At 34.6% G+C, this 14,847-nt stretch overlaps 1 protein-coding gene across 2 annotated transcripts; it reads left to right on the forward strand.

Moving 5' to 3' along the window:
• The first annotated feature begins 638 nt into the window (after positions 1-638).
• Positions 639-13,884, forward strand: LOC127876785 (sentrin-specific protease 1-like). Of its 2 annotated transcripts, none has more exons than XM_052422263.1 (4): positions 639-725; positions 9,378-9,526; positions 11,791-11,914; positions 13,613-13,884. In XM_052422263.1, the coding sequence occupies exons 2-4, from the start codon at positions 9,390-9,392 to the stop codon at positions 13,685-13,687; spliced, it is 336 nt and encodes a 111-aa protein (XP_052278223.1). In that variant the 5' UTR covers positions 639-725; positions 9,378-9,389; the 3' UTR covers positions 13,688-13,884. The 2 variants fall into 2 exon arrangements, with proteins under 2 accessions (XP_052278223.1, XP_052278224.1); XM_052422264.1 differs by lacking the exon at positions 639-725 and adding an exon at positions 1,789-1,821.
• Positions 13,885-14,847: the final 963 nt, after the last annotated feature.

Consider the following 14,847-nt stretch of genomic DNA (forward strand, 5'->3'; position numbering starts at 1 on the left):
GGTCATTAATTAAAGTATACTTTCTTATGTACCACAAATGTGTCAAAATACATATCTTCATGTACAAAAATGTAAGAAGTAAACGATTAATCAAGAGATTGAACTCTGCTTTAGTTTGAGCCCAAAATATCTCAGCGTCAACAGCAACATGAGGTAAGGTTGATGTGGGTGTGTTGATAGTGTTCAAGGACAACATCCATGCGAGTAAGTAAGATTAGTATAAAACATTATTGATATTATATGAAATGTGTCTTTTTGTGTGAACTGTGTAGAGATGGACTGATGGATTAATCAATTTGTACCTCCCACAACAGTCAATGCCGGTCCTGCATGATACACAATATTTTGTGTCTATTGATAGATATATATTAATTTTAGTACTAGGCACATGTTTATGGGATACCAAAGGGGTCGAAACTTTAACTTCTGCTCGAGCAGAAAAAATGCTGCTCGAGCAGCATTTAAATGCTGCTCGACCAGCAAAATGCTGCTCGAGCAGCAAATTTACTGCTCGACCAGCATTTTTTCTGCTCGAGCAGAAAAATCCTGCTCGACCAGCATTTATTTTTAGATTATGGCATTAGCCAATCAGAACTCTTGTTATATTTGCCGTTTGGTGCGAAACTGGTTTGTTTGGGAAAAATGGCTGCCGCCATGATGGTGCCTTTTTCACATCTTCTGCAAGTTTATGTGACGACCTGCTTAAAGTTTAACATTGACACGCGGTAAGTGCTTTATATTTTGGCTGCAAACTAGTCGATCGAAAAATTGTTGCCATTCGCTTAATAAGAAAATCGATCATAAATGTCTAACGGCTGTTAAAACTTTTGCGAAAATCACGACGATGACTGATAAGAATGGCTCAAGGGTGCGCAAGTGTAGGTTCTCTGTTTCTATCAATTTACTTTCTTAATAATTCTTCATAATTGCTTCCGACACAGGTGCCGATTGCCTGTGATTGTGCCTTTCTGGTTAACATTGTTTACGTTTCTCGTTCTCCCCATACATGTATATCTGCTATTCTAACTTTTACAATTATCCAAAAAGGCAAAATATCATGTCTATTAACCAGTTCTCAGTGCCCCAGATAAGCTGCGTATCTGCGTCTTTCACCCTATTAATATGTTTAAAAATGCAAAGAAATACAATATCATGAGTATTGAAAACGCAATTAATTTGACTTTTACGCAAATTCGTCAAATTAACGATACAAAACTTCGATTAAAAATGCTTTGCTCATTTCAGGTATTTTCTCTTTGGAATTATTATCGTAACGCGGTGACGCTTACATTCAGCAAGCTCAGCAAACGGTCATAGTTATTCAAACGCTATGCGTTTTCAATCTGACCTAATTCATCGCTCATTGTGCATGTTTTTGTTAAGCGTCTGTACTTTCAGATTCTATTACGATGCAAAATAAAAATAGCAGATAGAGGTCGAAAGACGTCCGAGATTGTTGCGCCAAAATATCAGCCGATCGCAAACTTTTTCGAATCAAGAAAGCAAGAGCCAATAAGTGCCGAATCATTTGTGTTATCGATTTTGTTAGAAACTGTATATACAGCAGTTGAGTTGACATCCAAAAAACATGATGGAAAGTCTGTGACTTAACAAACCTGTCAAAAGTATAAAAAGGCATGTCATTGGTTAGAAATTGTCAACATTTTTTAAAGTTTATATCATGGACAGTTTCAAGGATTAAAGATATTAGGAAACATCTGTTTATTAAAATTTATGATGATGACTATTTATAGTTTACAGTTCTATTGAATCAATACAAGTGTGCAGCGTCAACGGAAGTAAATCAGCAATTATTTTAAGGTATGCATTTTTATTACTCATTTCACTCTATACGAAGAATGGAATCACCCTATTTTTCAAAATCAATGGTTGAAAACCCTATTTCCCAAATAATTATCTGGGGCACTGAGTTCTCAAGGACTTTTCTCAATTTCAATGTAAATTATTTTTTACCGAGGCCAATTAGCTTGTTCAAAGCTAACAACAGGTAAAATGTGAGTTGTGTCTGAATTACAAGTTGTTTAATTTTTCATAATTGAAATGTTTACAATTTACTATTTATTGAATAACTTGGCAGTGCATAATTAAGTTCTGGGATGTTATTTTCAGCTCTGAACTGCGAAAAAATTGCATAATAATTACATTGGTGGCACTATAATGAGTTACCTTTCATCTGTCCTTCCATTTAAATGTCCCTAAAGCAGACTTCCCAAACTTTGCAGAAAGAGTTTAGGCATTGTAGACGGTTTCATACAAGAATACAAACAGGAATATGTATTGGAGTTTGCTGTTTAAATTGACAGTCAATTGGAGGGTAACAGGTTTGTTTTTAACCAGAAGTGAGGAACTCAACGCAATTTGCAGGGAAAAAAATATCTCTTTATACCACTTAAGTATATTTGCATCACAGGAGCTCTGGTGTCGTGAGGTTGAGGAAACTAGTGTTGAATCTAAAACATTTAGCATCATGGACTCAAAAGTGAGAAGCCAAGTCAGACACCGCAAAATGTAAAATAATCTGTCAGATGTTTGGTCTGACAGGCTACAAAATTCTGTCAGACTGAAGGATAATTTCTGGATTCCACTTATTAGCATACCTGATAATAGCATATTTCTGTTATTAGCATATAGAATGTCAAAGCACAGATTAATTCTTAAATTTTAATGTATTTTTCTTCTATTAATAGCATAATTTTTAACCCCAATATTCAGAATTCACTTAAAGTCTTTATAGCATATAACATTCTCAGAATGCCAAGAAAATATGCTTTAAATCTGCAAAAATATGCTCAAATGCTAATGCAAACACCTTAGAATACAACTCCATTTGATGAATAGTTATCTTAAACATCAATCATATACAATGTTGAATTTAAATTTCACTTTGACGATCAATTATTAACAGATTTGACTTATTGTATGCCCCCAGTTGCTATATTTATGCTAAAATGTGTGTTCCGGTTAATAGCATATTCCTGTTATTAGCATAATTTTTGCTGACATGGTATGCTAAGAACAGGAATCCACTGTAGCAACATATAAATCAGGAATTATGGTTTGAATCCGTGAACTATTATTTTTAATGGTGAAAGAAAATCTCCATGGCGCGTTTTCAAAAATTCCTAATCAAGCTTGGTAAAAGAACACAAAGAATAGCAAATTTATTACAGCGCCAACTTCCGGGTAAAAATGAATGATTTTTTATATACCGTAAAGACAAATGCCGCATCATATCCTATGGGTGATTAAAAAAAGAATGAAGCCTAAATAATACATGCATTTAGTTTCTTACCATTAAGCATGTTTGAGTTCTTTTTCTATCTTACAGAAGTGTTTCCATGTGATTAACTTAAATGTGAAAATTCTTCTCAATAACTTGCTTCATGAACAAAATATATTGAAAAATATCCTTAAAATTGCCCCAAGTGTACTGGTTTTGCGTGACATTTTATGTTAAAGGCAATTTTCAATTCTATACTTCAATAAAACTTTCAGAAATATTAGGTATTGCCATCATTTAATGAATATAAAAATGCATATGCTTTAAGAAAAATAAAACAATGCTTCTTATAACTTAGGTTGATATCTCTTGTAGCAAGTGTTCAAAGCAATGATGTTCTTGTCAATTTTGTGCCACAATTTTCAACTCTCTTCACGTATATTAAGAGGTGGCATCATAAAGTGCTTCAATATTTATAGGCAAAAAGTGTCCTTTTAACCTGTCACATGTTTTTTTTACACATTTGTACAGGTATTTATACAATTATTTGTTCATGTAAATTTTGAACAGCTGAATACTAAATGTGATCAAAATTTGTCCCTGTCCCAAGTGTACATTTTGCAAGAAAGTTATTTTAAATTTTTCATAAGATAGAATTTTCAAGGTTTTACATCATTTTCTTCAAACCATTAATGCTTATCACTAGATGTACAGAAAATTTGATGCCAAAACCTTGTGAACTTTTTTTGCAAGACAAATATCGTATTGTCCCAAGTGTACGAAATTTTTATCATGTTTGATGGACAGGTTATAGCTTTAAAAAAATAAACAAAGGCACTAATTTTCTGGAAAGAAGTACACAGAAGGGTGTAATCTCCAAGAGAAAAAGGTGGTTTCTTCACTCTGGGGGTGAACTACTCTTACTATATGGGTATGTCTCCATATTTTGTCTTCAGAAGAAAAATATAAGCATATAAATGATAATGTGTGGGAAGTATATTTGACTTTACCATAACATTATTACAAAAATACATTTCCTCTTCTCAAATTAATGTCAATTTTAATTCTCTAATAATCTTCAATGTTAGCCTGAAGTTGGTTATTAAATGTTGTACATGTACACTTGGGACATAAAATGAATGTTTTTCTTATAAACCTCCAGAAAGTGAAAACAAACTTACATTATAGCAGAATTAATGATTAAATTTTGATTTAATAAAGCATTCAAAAGCAACTGAAAAAAAAGCCAAAATAAAAGTTGAACATGGTCAAATGTCAAATTTGATGGATGACAAAGTCTTTCAGACACTTATAATTAAACCATGCAGACTGTCAACCTTGTGGTACAATTCCTACACATCTAAACTAAAAACCATGTTAAAACCTTCGATAAACAACGGTACAGCACTTATTATTATTTCATTCATTTTTAATGACACATGACCAAAATATATAGAGGATATAGTGTATTACAGAGGAAGGTCAAGTAAGAGGACATCGTGTTTAATGTATAAAGTATAAAAAGAACAAGGTCTTATTTATAAAGAACAAGGTCCAATATATAGAGAATATAATGTTTAATATATAGAGAGCAAGGTCTAAATATAGAACAGTGAATTATATGTGTCTTGTTTTGAGAAAACTGGGCTTAATTCATGTGCGGAAAGTCTCGTCCCTGATTAGCCTGTGCAGACTGCACAGGCATATCAGGGACGAGACTTTCCGCTTTTATGGTATTTTTAGTTTGAAGGAAGTCCCTTCGTACCGAAAATCAAGTTTAAGCGGAAAGTGTCGTCCCTGATAAGCCGGTGCAGACTGCACAGGCTAATCTGGGACGACACTTTACGCACATGAATTTAGCCCAGTTTTATCAGAACAAGACACATATTTATATAGAAAACGAGGTCAAATATTATAAAAAAATATAAACATGTATTTTGTATACAGAACCATGTTCAATATTTATAGAAAAGCGTCCAATATATAGAGAACACAATATTAGATCAACTTCAAGTATAGAGAGCAATGTCTTATATATAGATATCAAATTCCAACATATAGAAGAGGCATAATGTCTTATATTTAAAGATCAAGGTCAATGCCATAGAGAACAATGTTTAATATGTAGAGAACATCATTTGATATTTAGAGAACAAGGTATGCTATCCATTTGTATAGAGAAAAATGCCCAGCATATAGATCTCCAGCATATAGAGAGCAATGTCAAATAGATCTTTATTATATAGAACAAGATAAATTATAAAACCAAAGTCAAATATATACAACTATGTGAAATATATTGAAATCCAGGTCAAATGTATCTACAATTTGTGAAATATATGTGTTTTTTTATGGGAAATACAGAGCTATGACACACTGCATAATTATGGAGATTCCTTATGCCTCTGATATCCCATCGGTTATAAACATACTAAGGGCCACAAAAATACCTCAAATAAAATACATATAAAAGTCATGCTATTTTTCTTCAGATTTTCATCCATTTTGAAAATGTCCCAAGTGTACAGATTTGGCCTAAAATCATGCTAGATCCTTTCAGCAAACAATTCAAGTTCCCTGTAACTTATCTTATAATTTTATCAGAATATTTTATGCCAATTTAATTTGTATTCTATATTACTGACTGTTTGGGTATTTCTTAGAATAAATGAAAACTAAAGTTGTCAAGTACAAATAATCTTAAATCTCTAAACATCAACCTTAAATCATCAAACGGACCTTCTAGCACAGAACATTATTTGGAGAAACATTAATTTGTATACCGGTAGTCAAATGAAATAAAAATTTAAAAAGTATTTATATATGTTGAATGGTTTGCTTATTTAACTTGTATACAAAAGTCATGTAAGTGTCCCAAGTGTACAAATGTTTGAAAATTGTATACAGTTTTGGCAAAAGCTAGTTTTTGCAGATTTTCTTATATAATAAAAAAGAAACTTCACATATATTTGAAGGCCATCCTATATTTTGATAAATCTGAGTTTTTACTTTAAGATACACTGCTTTGAGGCCAGGAAAAAAACTTTTAGGAGTATAGTTTTGAAAAATATGTGTTAAAAACATGAACATTTCAATTTTTTCCATAATTTTTTTTAGAACACTTCCGATTTTGTATTTATATTTTGCTTCAGAACATACTGCATGTTGACAAAACACACAAAATATTGATGACATGTTTTAATGGGATTTTATTAAGTGCAAAAGACATGTACATTTATAAAAAAAAATCAAAAACATTTGGTTAACATCTTTTGTGGTGAAAAAGTGATTACATCTGACAGAACGGCCCTACTCATTTATAAAACTTGAACCCTTTCCCTATGCAATACAAACAAAACTGTTGCCATAACTTAACATCTAAAATTTGAGAAAAATTTTCATTTAGGCTTCATTATCCCCACGCTTTTCGGAGAAAAAGTGGGGATATTGTAGTTATCTCCGTCTTCCGTCCGTCCATCTGTCCGTCCTGGCCACTTTCTCCTCCTACACTATAAGCACTAGAACCTTGAAACTTATACACATGGTAGCTATGAGCATATGTGCGACCCTGCACTATTTGGAATTTTGATCTGACCCCTGGGTCAAAAGTTATGTGGGTTGAGGTGGGGCCGGGTCAGAGATTTTTACTCATTTTTATGCCCCCGGATCGAAAGATCGGGGGTATATTGTTTTTGGCCTGTCTGTCATTGTATGTGTGTGTGTGTGTGTGTGTGTGTGTGTCCCAAAACTTTAACCTTGGTCATAACTTTTGCAATATTCAAGATAGCAACTTGATATTTGGCATGCATGTGTATCTCATGGAGCTGCACATTTTGAGTGCACCGGAGACTACACCGAATGTCTTCAAATTGATACTGAACCTCTCTTATGGCAATACGGATGATTTCAACTATGCATGGCCCCATTACCAACCCTGGGGTGCCCCGCCCACATTGGCCACGCCCACATAGACCACGCCCACCCAAAATTGCCTTTTACTATAATTTCTTCATTTCTACACAGATTCACTTCAAATTGATACTGAGCCTCTCTTATGACATTATGGTTAATCTCAACTATGCATGGCCCCATTACCAACCCTGGGGCACCCCGCCCACATAGGCCACGCCCACCCAAAATTGCCTTTTACTATAATTTCTTCATTTCTACACCGATTCACATCTAATTGATACCGAACTTCTCTTATGACAATACGTTCAATCTCAACTATGCATAGCCCCATTACCAACCCTGGAGCACCCCTGGGTCAAACATGCGACGTGGGGATACACGTCGGCCTCTGCCGCGCCATTTCTAGTTAGTTTTGAAATCACCCATATTTGTGTAAAGTTTGGAGAAAAATCAAGAAAAACATATTTGACAATGAAATACATTTAAGTTGTTTGATGATATTTTCATGTATTTCAACTTTTCCAATGTCCAGATAAATACCCTATTTGTACCCATTGAAAACCTTTAAAACTTTAAATTTGCATTGTTATTTTGTGTTTGGCTTGAAGAAAAAAGATTGATCTGTATGCAAATGTTTACATTATATCTCACAGTCATAACAATTTCCAATTTATTGACAGTGGTGACCGGGTTTTATCATTATAATATGATTATTAGTGCTTGTGATCATATTTCAGATGCCCAGGGGCCTTTATGGTTGGGTTAGGGAGGGGTGCTCCCTCCCTTCCTTAATTGATTTTTAGCTCCAGTGGCCAAAGGCCAGCGGGGCTTATGTCATGGTCCTGTGTCCGCCATGCGTGCGTCTGTCCGTGCCTGCGTGCGTCCGTCTGTGCATTAACTTTTCCTTTAAACATCTTCTTCTCCTAAACTACTGGTCCAATTCTGATGAAATTTCTCAGTAATGTTCCTTGGATGAACCTATTTCAAATTTGTTCAAATTATGCGCCTGGGGTCAAATTTGACCCTGCTCTGGGGTTACAAAATTGAACCTATGCTTATATAAGGCCTATTTTGTGAAATCTTTCAAAATCTTCTCATCCATTACCATATGGGCATGGGGCTATCAAATTTGCTATGTAGAGACATCTAATAGCCCTCTACCAAATTTGTTCAAATTATGCTCCTGGGGTCAAATTTGAAACTGCCCAGAGGGTCACAAAATTTAACATATGCTTATAAAGGGGCTATTTTGTGAAAACTTTACAGATCTTTTTGTCCATTACCGTTGGGGTTAGGGCTACCAAATTTGGTATGTAGTGACATCTTATTGTCCTCTACCAAGTTTGCTCAAATTATGTCCCTGGGGTCAAGTTTGACCCTGCCCCGAGGGTCACAAAATTGAACATATGCTTATATGAGGCCTATTTTGTGAAAACTTAAAAAATCTACTTGTTCATAACTGTATGGCATAGTGCTACCAAATTTGGTATGTATTGACATGTATTAGTTCTCTTCTTAGTTTGTTCAAATTATGCCCCTGGAGTCAAATTTAAAACTGCCCCGAGGGTAAACTTTGACCCTGCCCGGGGGGGAGGGGGGTCACAAAATTGAATAAAGCGCCTATTTTGTGAAAATTAAAAAAAAAATCTTGTTGAAAACCATTCGGACTATGGCTACCAAATTTGGTTTGCAGTAACATCTTATTGTCGTCTACCAAGTTTGTTCAAATTATGCCCTTTGGGTCAAATTTGACCCTGACCCGCGGGTCACAAAATTGAACATTATATACACTTCTTGCTTGCTTATTTTGTGAAAACTTTTAAAATATTCTTGTCCTTAACTCTAGGATCTAGGGCTACCACATTTTGTATGTAGTGAGATATAGTAGTTCTATATGTGTCCAATAATTATGTTGATGAAGGTGGCAGTGGTAATGACTTGATTTGTCAGTGAGATATGAATGCCAAAGTCTTCGTTTTACATAACATGAATTTTTATGTAAAAGTGGTGGTTCTTCATAAATTCTACATGTTCTTTGCAAATGACCTATACAAAGTTGTTCCAGGAGTACCATATTGCCTGACAATCTTTTGTTTTATTGTTAACTTAAACTGTACTTGATTCTAGCATGCCACTATACTTCTTTGAAGTAATTTGAGCAAATTTCTCACTGTTTAGTAATCTATACATTGTTTAAGGTACATTATAATTTCACATTTTGTAGGTGGACTTCAATATGTATGATCTACTTATGCTGCCACAATGTAAAGGCAACAATCACTGGGTTTTGCTGGTTGCAAGTGTTATGTCCAGGACTGTAACCATTTACGACTCGTTGGGTGGTAACAACAAGGCCTTGTTCGATTTGTTCTGGTAAGGTTCAAAGCTGTAATATATTTTTTGTCTTACCTGCTTGATATAGCAGTCACAGTAGCAGTTGGTGTATGTGCATTTAATGTGTGTCTCTGAGCTTATCCAGACTGTGATTCGATAATTGAATATGCCATTTTTAGCTCATCTATTTTTTGCAAAAAATTATGAGCTATTGAGCGTCCGGTTAAGTTTTGCGTTTAGGACCACTTTTCTCAGAAAGTATCAATGCTATTGCATTCAAACTTGGTACACTTACTAACTATCATGAGGGGACTGGGCAGGCAAAGTTAGATAACTCTGGCGTGCATTTTGACAGAATTATGTGCCCTTTTTATACTTAGAAAATTGAAAATTTTGGTTAAGTTTTGTGTTTAGGTCCACTTTTCTCAGAAAGTATCAATGCTATGGCATTCAAACTTGGTACACTTACTTACTATCATTAGGGAACTGGGCAGACAAAGTTAGATAACTCTGGCGTGCATTTTTACAGAACTATGTGCCCTTTTTATACTTAGAAAATTGAAAATTTGGTTAAGTTTTGTGTTTAGGTCCACTTTATTCCTACAGTATCAAAGCTATTGCTTTCATACTTGCAACACTTATTAACTATCATAAGGGGACTGTGCATGCAAAGTAATGTAACCCTGACTGGCATTTTGACAGAATTATGTGCCCTTTTTATACTTAGAAAATTGAAAATTTGGTTAAGTTTTGTGTTTTGGTCCACTTTACCCCTAAAGTATCATAGATATTGCTTTCATACTTGGAACACTTGCAAACTTTCATAAGGGTACAGTAAAAGGACAAGTTGCATAACTCTGGTTGTCATTTTTACGGGATTATGGCCCTTTTTTGACTTAGTAACTTTGACTATATGGTTAAATTTTGTGTTTCGATCCACTTTACTTCTTAAGTATCAAGGCTATTGCTTTCAAACTTCAAATACTTTCATGCTATCATGAGGTTACTGTACCTGGCAAGTTGAATTTTACCTTGACCTTTGAATGACCATGACTCTCAAGGTCAAATTATTAAATTTTGCTAAAATTACCATAACTTCTTTATTTATGATTAGATTTTATTGATACTTTGACAAAACTACTCTTACCTGACATATCACAATAGACTCCACCCAAACCATCCCTTGTGCCCTCCCCCCCCCTTCCCCCCCCTTATTTTTTTTTTTTTTTTTTTTTTTTTTAAGATCATCTCACAAATGACCACCACACCCTCACACTATACCCCCCCCCACCCCCCCCCCCCCAATTTTTTTTTTGAAACAGTTAAAATACACAAATATTTATTTTTATTATTTTATGTTTGTAATACTGTCCAACCATCGCACCCAACAATCCCCCACCACCCCCCCCCCTCCCCCCACCCGAATACCCCCCCCCTAATTTTTTTTTTTTTTTTTTTTTAAGATCATCTCACAAATTACCACCACACCCTCACACTTTACCCCCCCCCCCCACCCCCCCCCCAATTTTTTTTTTTTTTTTGAAACGGTTATAAAACACAAATAATTATTTTTATTATTTTATGTTTGAAATACCGTCCAACCATCGCACCCAAAAATCCCCCCCCCCCCCCACTCCCCCCCCACCCCCACCCCCCCCCCCCCACCGATTTTTTTTTTTTTTTTTTGCGTTTTTTTTTGCATTTTTGGAAGATATTGTAATAAATTCCACACCCCCACACTATACACCCCTCTTCACTCCGCCCCTCCCTCCTTTGTGATTGAAAATGAGAATCCCTTCACCTTTAAAAAGAAAATAGATGAGCGGTCTGCACCCGCAAGGCGGTGCTCTTGTTAATATAGCTTACCACATATGTTCTCCATGTAGAGAAGCTGCAGCGCATGCGTTAACAAGAGATCAAAGGTCACATTTAGGGAGCTTTTTTGGCCAGTTCCAGTTATCATTCATCAGGCAATATACCAAACAAGATATTCAAAAAACTTTGTAAATCTTATTTGTTTTCTATATTTGGATCTTTATCATAAATATTAACTTGTAATGACCACCAACACTTTAAAAATGATAGGCTATATATAAATTTAAGCTTGCTTTCTTAGTTCATTCTTATTTATTATTGTGTCCTATCTCTCACACTTATCTGTTTCAAATAATGTGTTAATAGATTCACATATATATATATGTTTGAAAACTGATTACCAAAACAATTTGGTATAGATAAAGTACTGCTTAAGTATATAGGCACATGATTTTTGTTGATTTTTACCAACAAAATATTTGTTGCAGCCAGTTCATGTGTCAACGAGCGCAAATAGTGAAAGATGGCTTGGAAAAATTCAGTTCAGAGTTCAAAGCGCCACCTTGCAACAAACAGCACCATGGAAACAGCTGTGGAGTGTTTGCATTGATGGTAATAAATTAGCTTCATATTTCTATATAGGAGTCACTTTGTCGTACTGTCGGTCGGTCTGTCGGTCTGTCCCGAAATTTCATCCGATCTTCACCAAACTTGGTCACAAGTTGTATCTTGATGATGTTTAAGCCAAGTATGAATATGGGTCATGCTTGGTCAAAAACTAGGTCATGGGGTCACTTAGTGTGTTTTAAACCGAAAGTTTGTCCGGACCATAACTATGTCATTTACCGTTAGATTTTAAAATAACTTGGTACATTTGTTCACCATCATGGAACGGTGTGTTGCGTGAAAAAAATACGTCGATATCTCCAAGATCAAGGTCACACTTGGAGTTCAAGGGTCAAATGCTTGTCCGGGCCATAACTTTATCATTTATTGTGAGATTTTAAAATCATTTGGCAAATTTGTTCACCATCATGGGACGGTGTGTCGCGCGAAAGAATTACTTCAATATCTCGAAGGTCAAGGTAACACTTTCAGTTCAAAGATTAAAAATGGCCATAAATGAGCTTGTCTGGGCAATAACCATGTCATTCATTGTGAGATTTTAAAATCATTTGGCACATTTGTTCACCATCATTGGACGGTGTGTCGCGCAAAAGAATTACGTCGATAACTCCAAGTTCAAGGTCACACTTTGAGTTCAAAGGTAAAAAAAGGCCATAAATGAGCTTGTCCAGGCCATAACTATGTTGTTCATTGTGAGATTTTAAAATCATTTGGCACATTTGTTCACCATTATTGGACGGTGTGTTGCACAAAAGAATTACGTCTATATCTGTAACGTCAAGGTCACACTGTGAGTTCAAAGGTCAAAATTGGCCATAAATGATCTTGTCCGGGCCATAACTATGTCATTTATTGTGAGATTTTAAAAATACATGGTACATTTGTTCACAGTCATTGGACGATGTGTCATGCAATTATGTCGATAACTCCAAGGTCTAGGTCACACTTGGAGTTCAAAAGTAAAAAAATGGCCATAAATTTGGACTGCATGTCATGCTAAAGAATTCCAGAGTTCAAAGGTCGAAATTGCCATAAATGATAATGGTATTATCATTCTTAAAAATTGCCATAAATTTGATTCTCTTGTTTTGTGAAGACAGCATGCAAAGTAGTCTGTGTCAATGCGGCACGTGGGGGTATTTGTAACGTCTATGACAAAGCTCTAGTTTGCTTAGTAAAGATCTGCATTAACTTTTATTCAACAAAATAATGGGAGAATGTAGAATATAATCATAGTACCTTTCTGTTTGTGCATTGGTTTTTAGAGCCTTGCATTTTTTTTTAATTTATAAAGGACATGATATTTCATATGTAATATCATAACCTGAGGATCCAACTGTGTTATAGAGTCCCACTTTTGTCAAATAACCCTGAAAAAATGTTAAACAAGAAGATTACTCATATTTTAATTTTTATGAATGTGTCATATAATGAAAAAAAGCATTCTCTTTGCTCCATTATTTAATTCTGTATGAAAAGTTGTTTTTCAGTGTCTTAATGTGATTGTATATTTATGATGCATAAAACATTAATACTTTTCACTGTCAAACTATCGTTCTTGCAATTTTATTTTCAGAAATAATATTTTTTGTGAACACTTAATCTAGTGAATATATGCTTTTCTTATTGCAAACAAATGTTGTTTTTTAAGTTAAGTATGAATGACTTTTACTTTATTTCCAGACTGCCAAATGTTTGGTCATGAAAATGCATCCCACAATGTTGCGACAGGCCCATGATTCAGTTTATCGAGACTAGTCGTGAGACGCAGACTTCTGATTCATGGGGTGCGGCAAACATATCTGTACGACTCGATGACTTCACTGTAAAGACCCGCACGGCATTAAAATGGATATTATCAATATGTGTTGTTTCGCGAAAATATGTTTTTGTAGCAGGAAGTGCTTTGGGCTCGATTAATCTGAGAACTCAACAAAATATTAATAAAATCCTTCTGTGCCAAAAACATATTGACTTAAATTGATTAATCCCGATGGCGTAAATGACTTATCATTTCATGTTCATGAACCAGTTTTAAAATACTTTGTAGACTTATCTGCTAGGCGGTGAGGACTTTTAGACCACATGATAAACTTCAACTTTATTTGCCCTAGTTCAGTAACCGACTAAAGATATGCTAACATAATACTGATGACTGACGAGTCTGTTGTGTCTTATATTCTCATTGCTACTTAAAATATTAAGTCTATTTCAACGTTTAGACTAATAATAAGCAAATTCGTTAAATTGATATCCCCCGCCAAATAAATTTTGATTATTGATGGGTGCAGAACTAACAGAAAAGTTTATTTGAAGGGTTGTACCCTTATCTCACTTATTTAAAAGCAACAACATAAAAAAACAATTGGCAATAACTCTTATTTAAGAAAGTGTAGGGTTATAGATTTTGTGCATGACACCTCTCCTCATTGATATCTTAACATCCATTAAATTTCATTTTTAAATCGTGTATAGTATCTGTGATATAGTCCTGTAAAGTAACATCAGACATGTACATATGTACTAGGGTTATGTTTCTTGTGCATGGCACTTATTCTCATTGACAATTATACACCCATGAAATTTCATGTTGAAATCTTGTATTTATAGTTTCTGAGATAAAGCCCTGAGAAGTTACATCATACAAAAACAACAAAGGGCAATAACTCTTATTTAAGAAAGTGAAGGGTTGTGGTTCTTATGCATGGTTCTATAAATGAGATATAGCCCTGAAAAGTTACATCATAAAATGACAATAACAAGTAAGGGCAATAACCGTTATGTAAGAAAGTATACGGTTATGGTTCTTGTGCATTGATAATTATACACCCATTAAGTTTCATGTTAAAATCTTGTATAGTATCTGAGATATAGCCCTAGTTACATCATACAAAAACAACAAAGCGCAATAACTCTTA

Source organism: Dreissena polymorpha, chromosome 1 (genome assembly GCF_020536995.1).
Source record: "Dreissena polymorpha isolate Duluth1 chromosome 1, UMN_Dpol_1.0, whole genome shotgun sequence".
Classification (NCBI taxonomy): Eukaryota; Metazoa; Mollusca; class Bivalvia; order Myida; family Dreissenidae; genus Dreissena; species Dreissena polymorpha.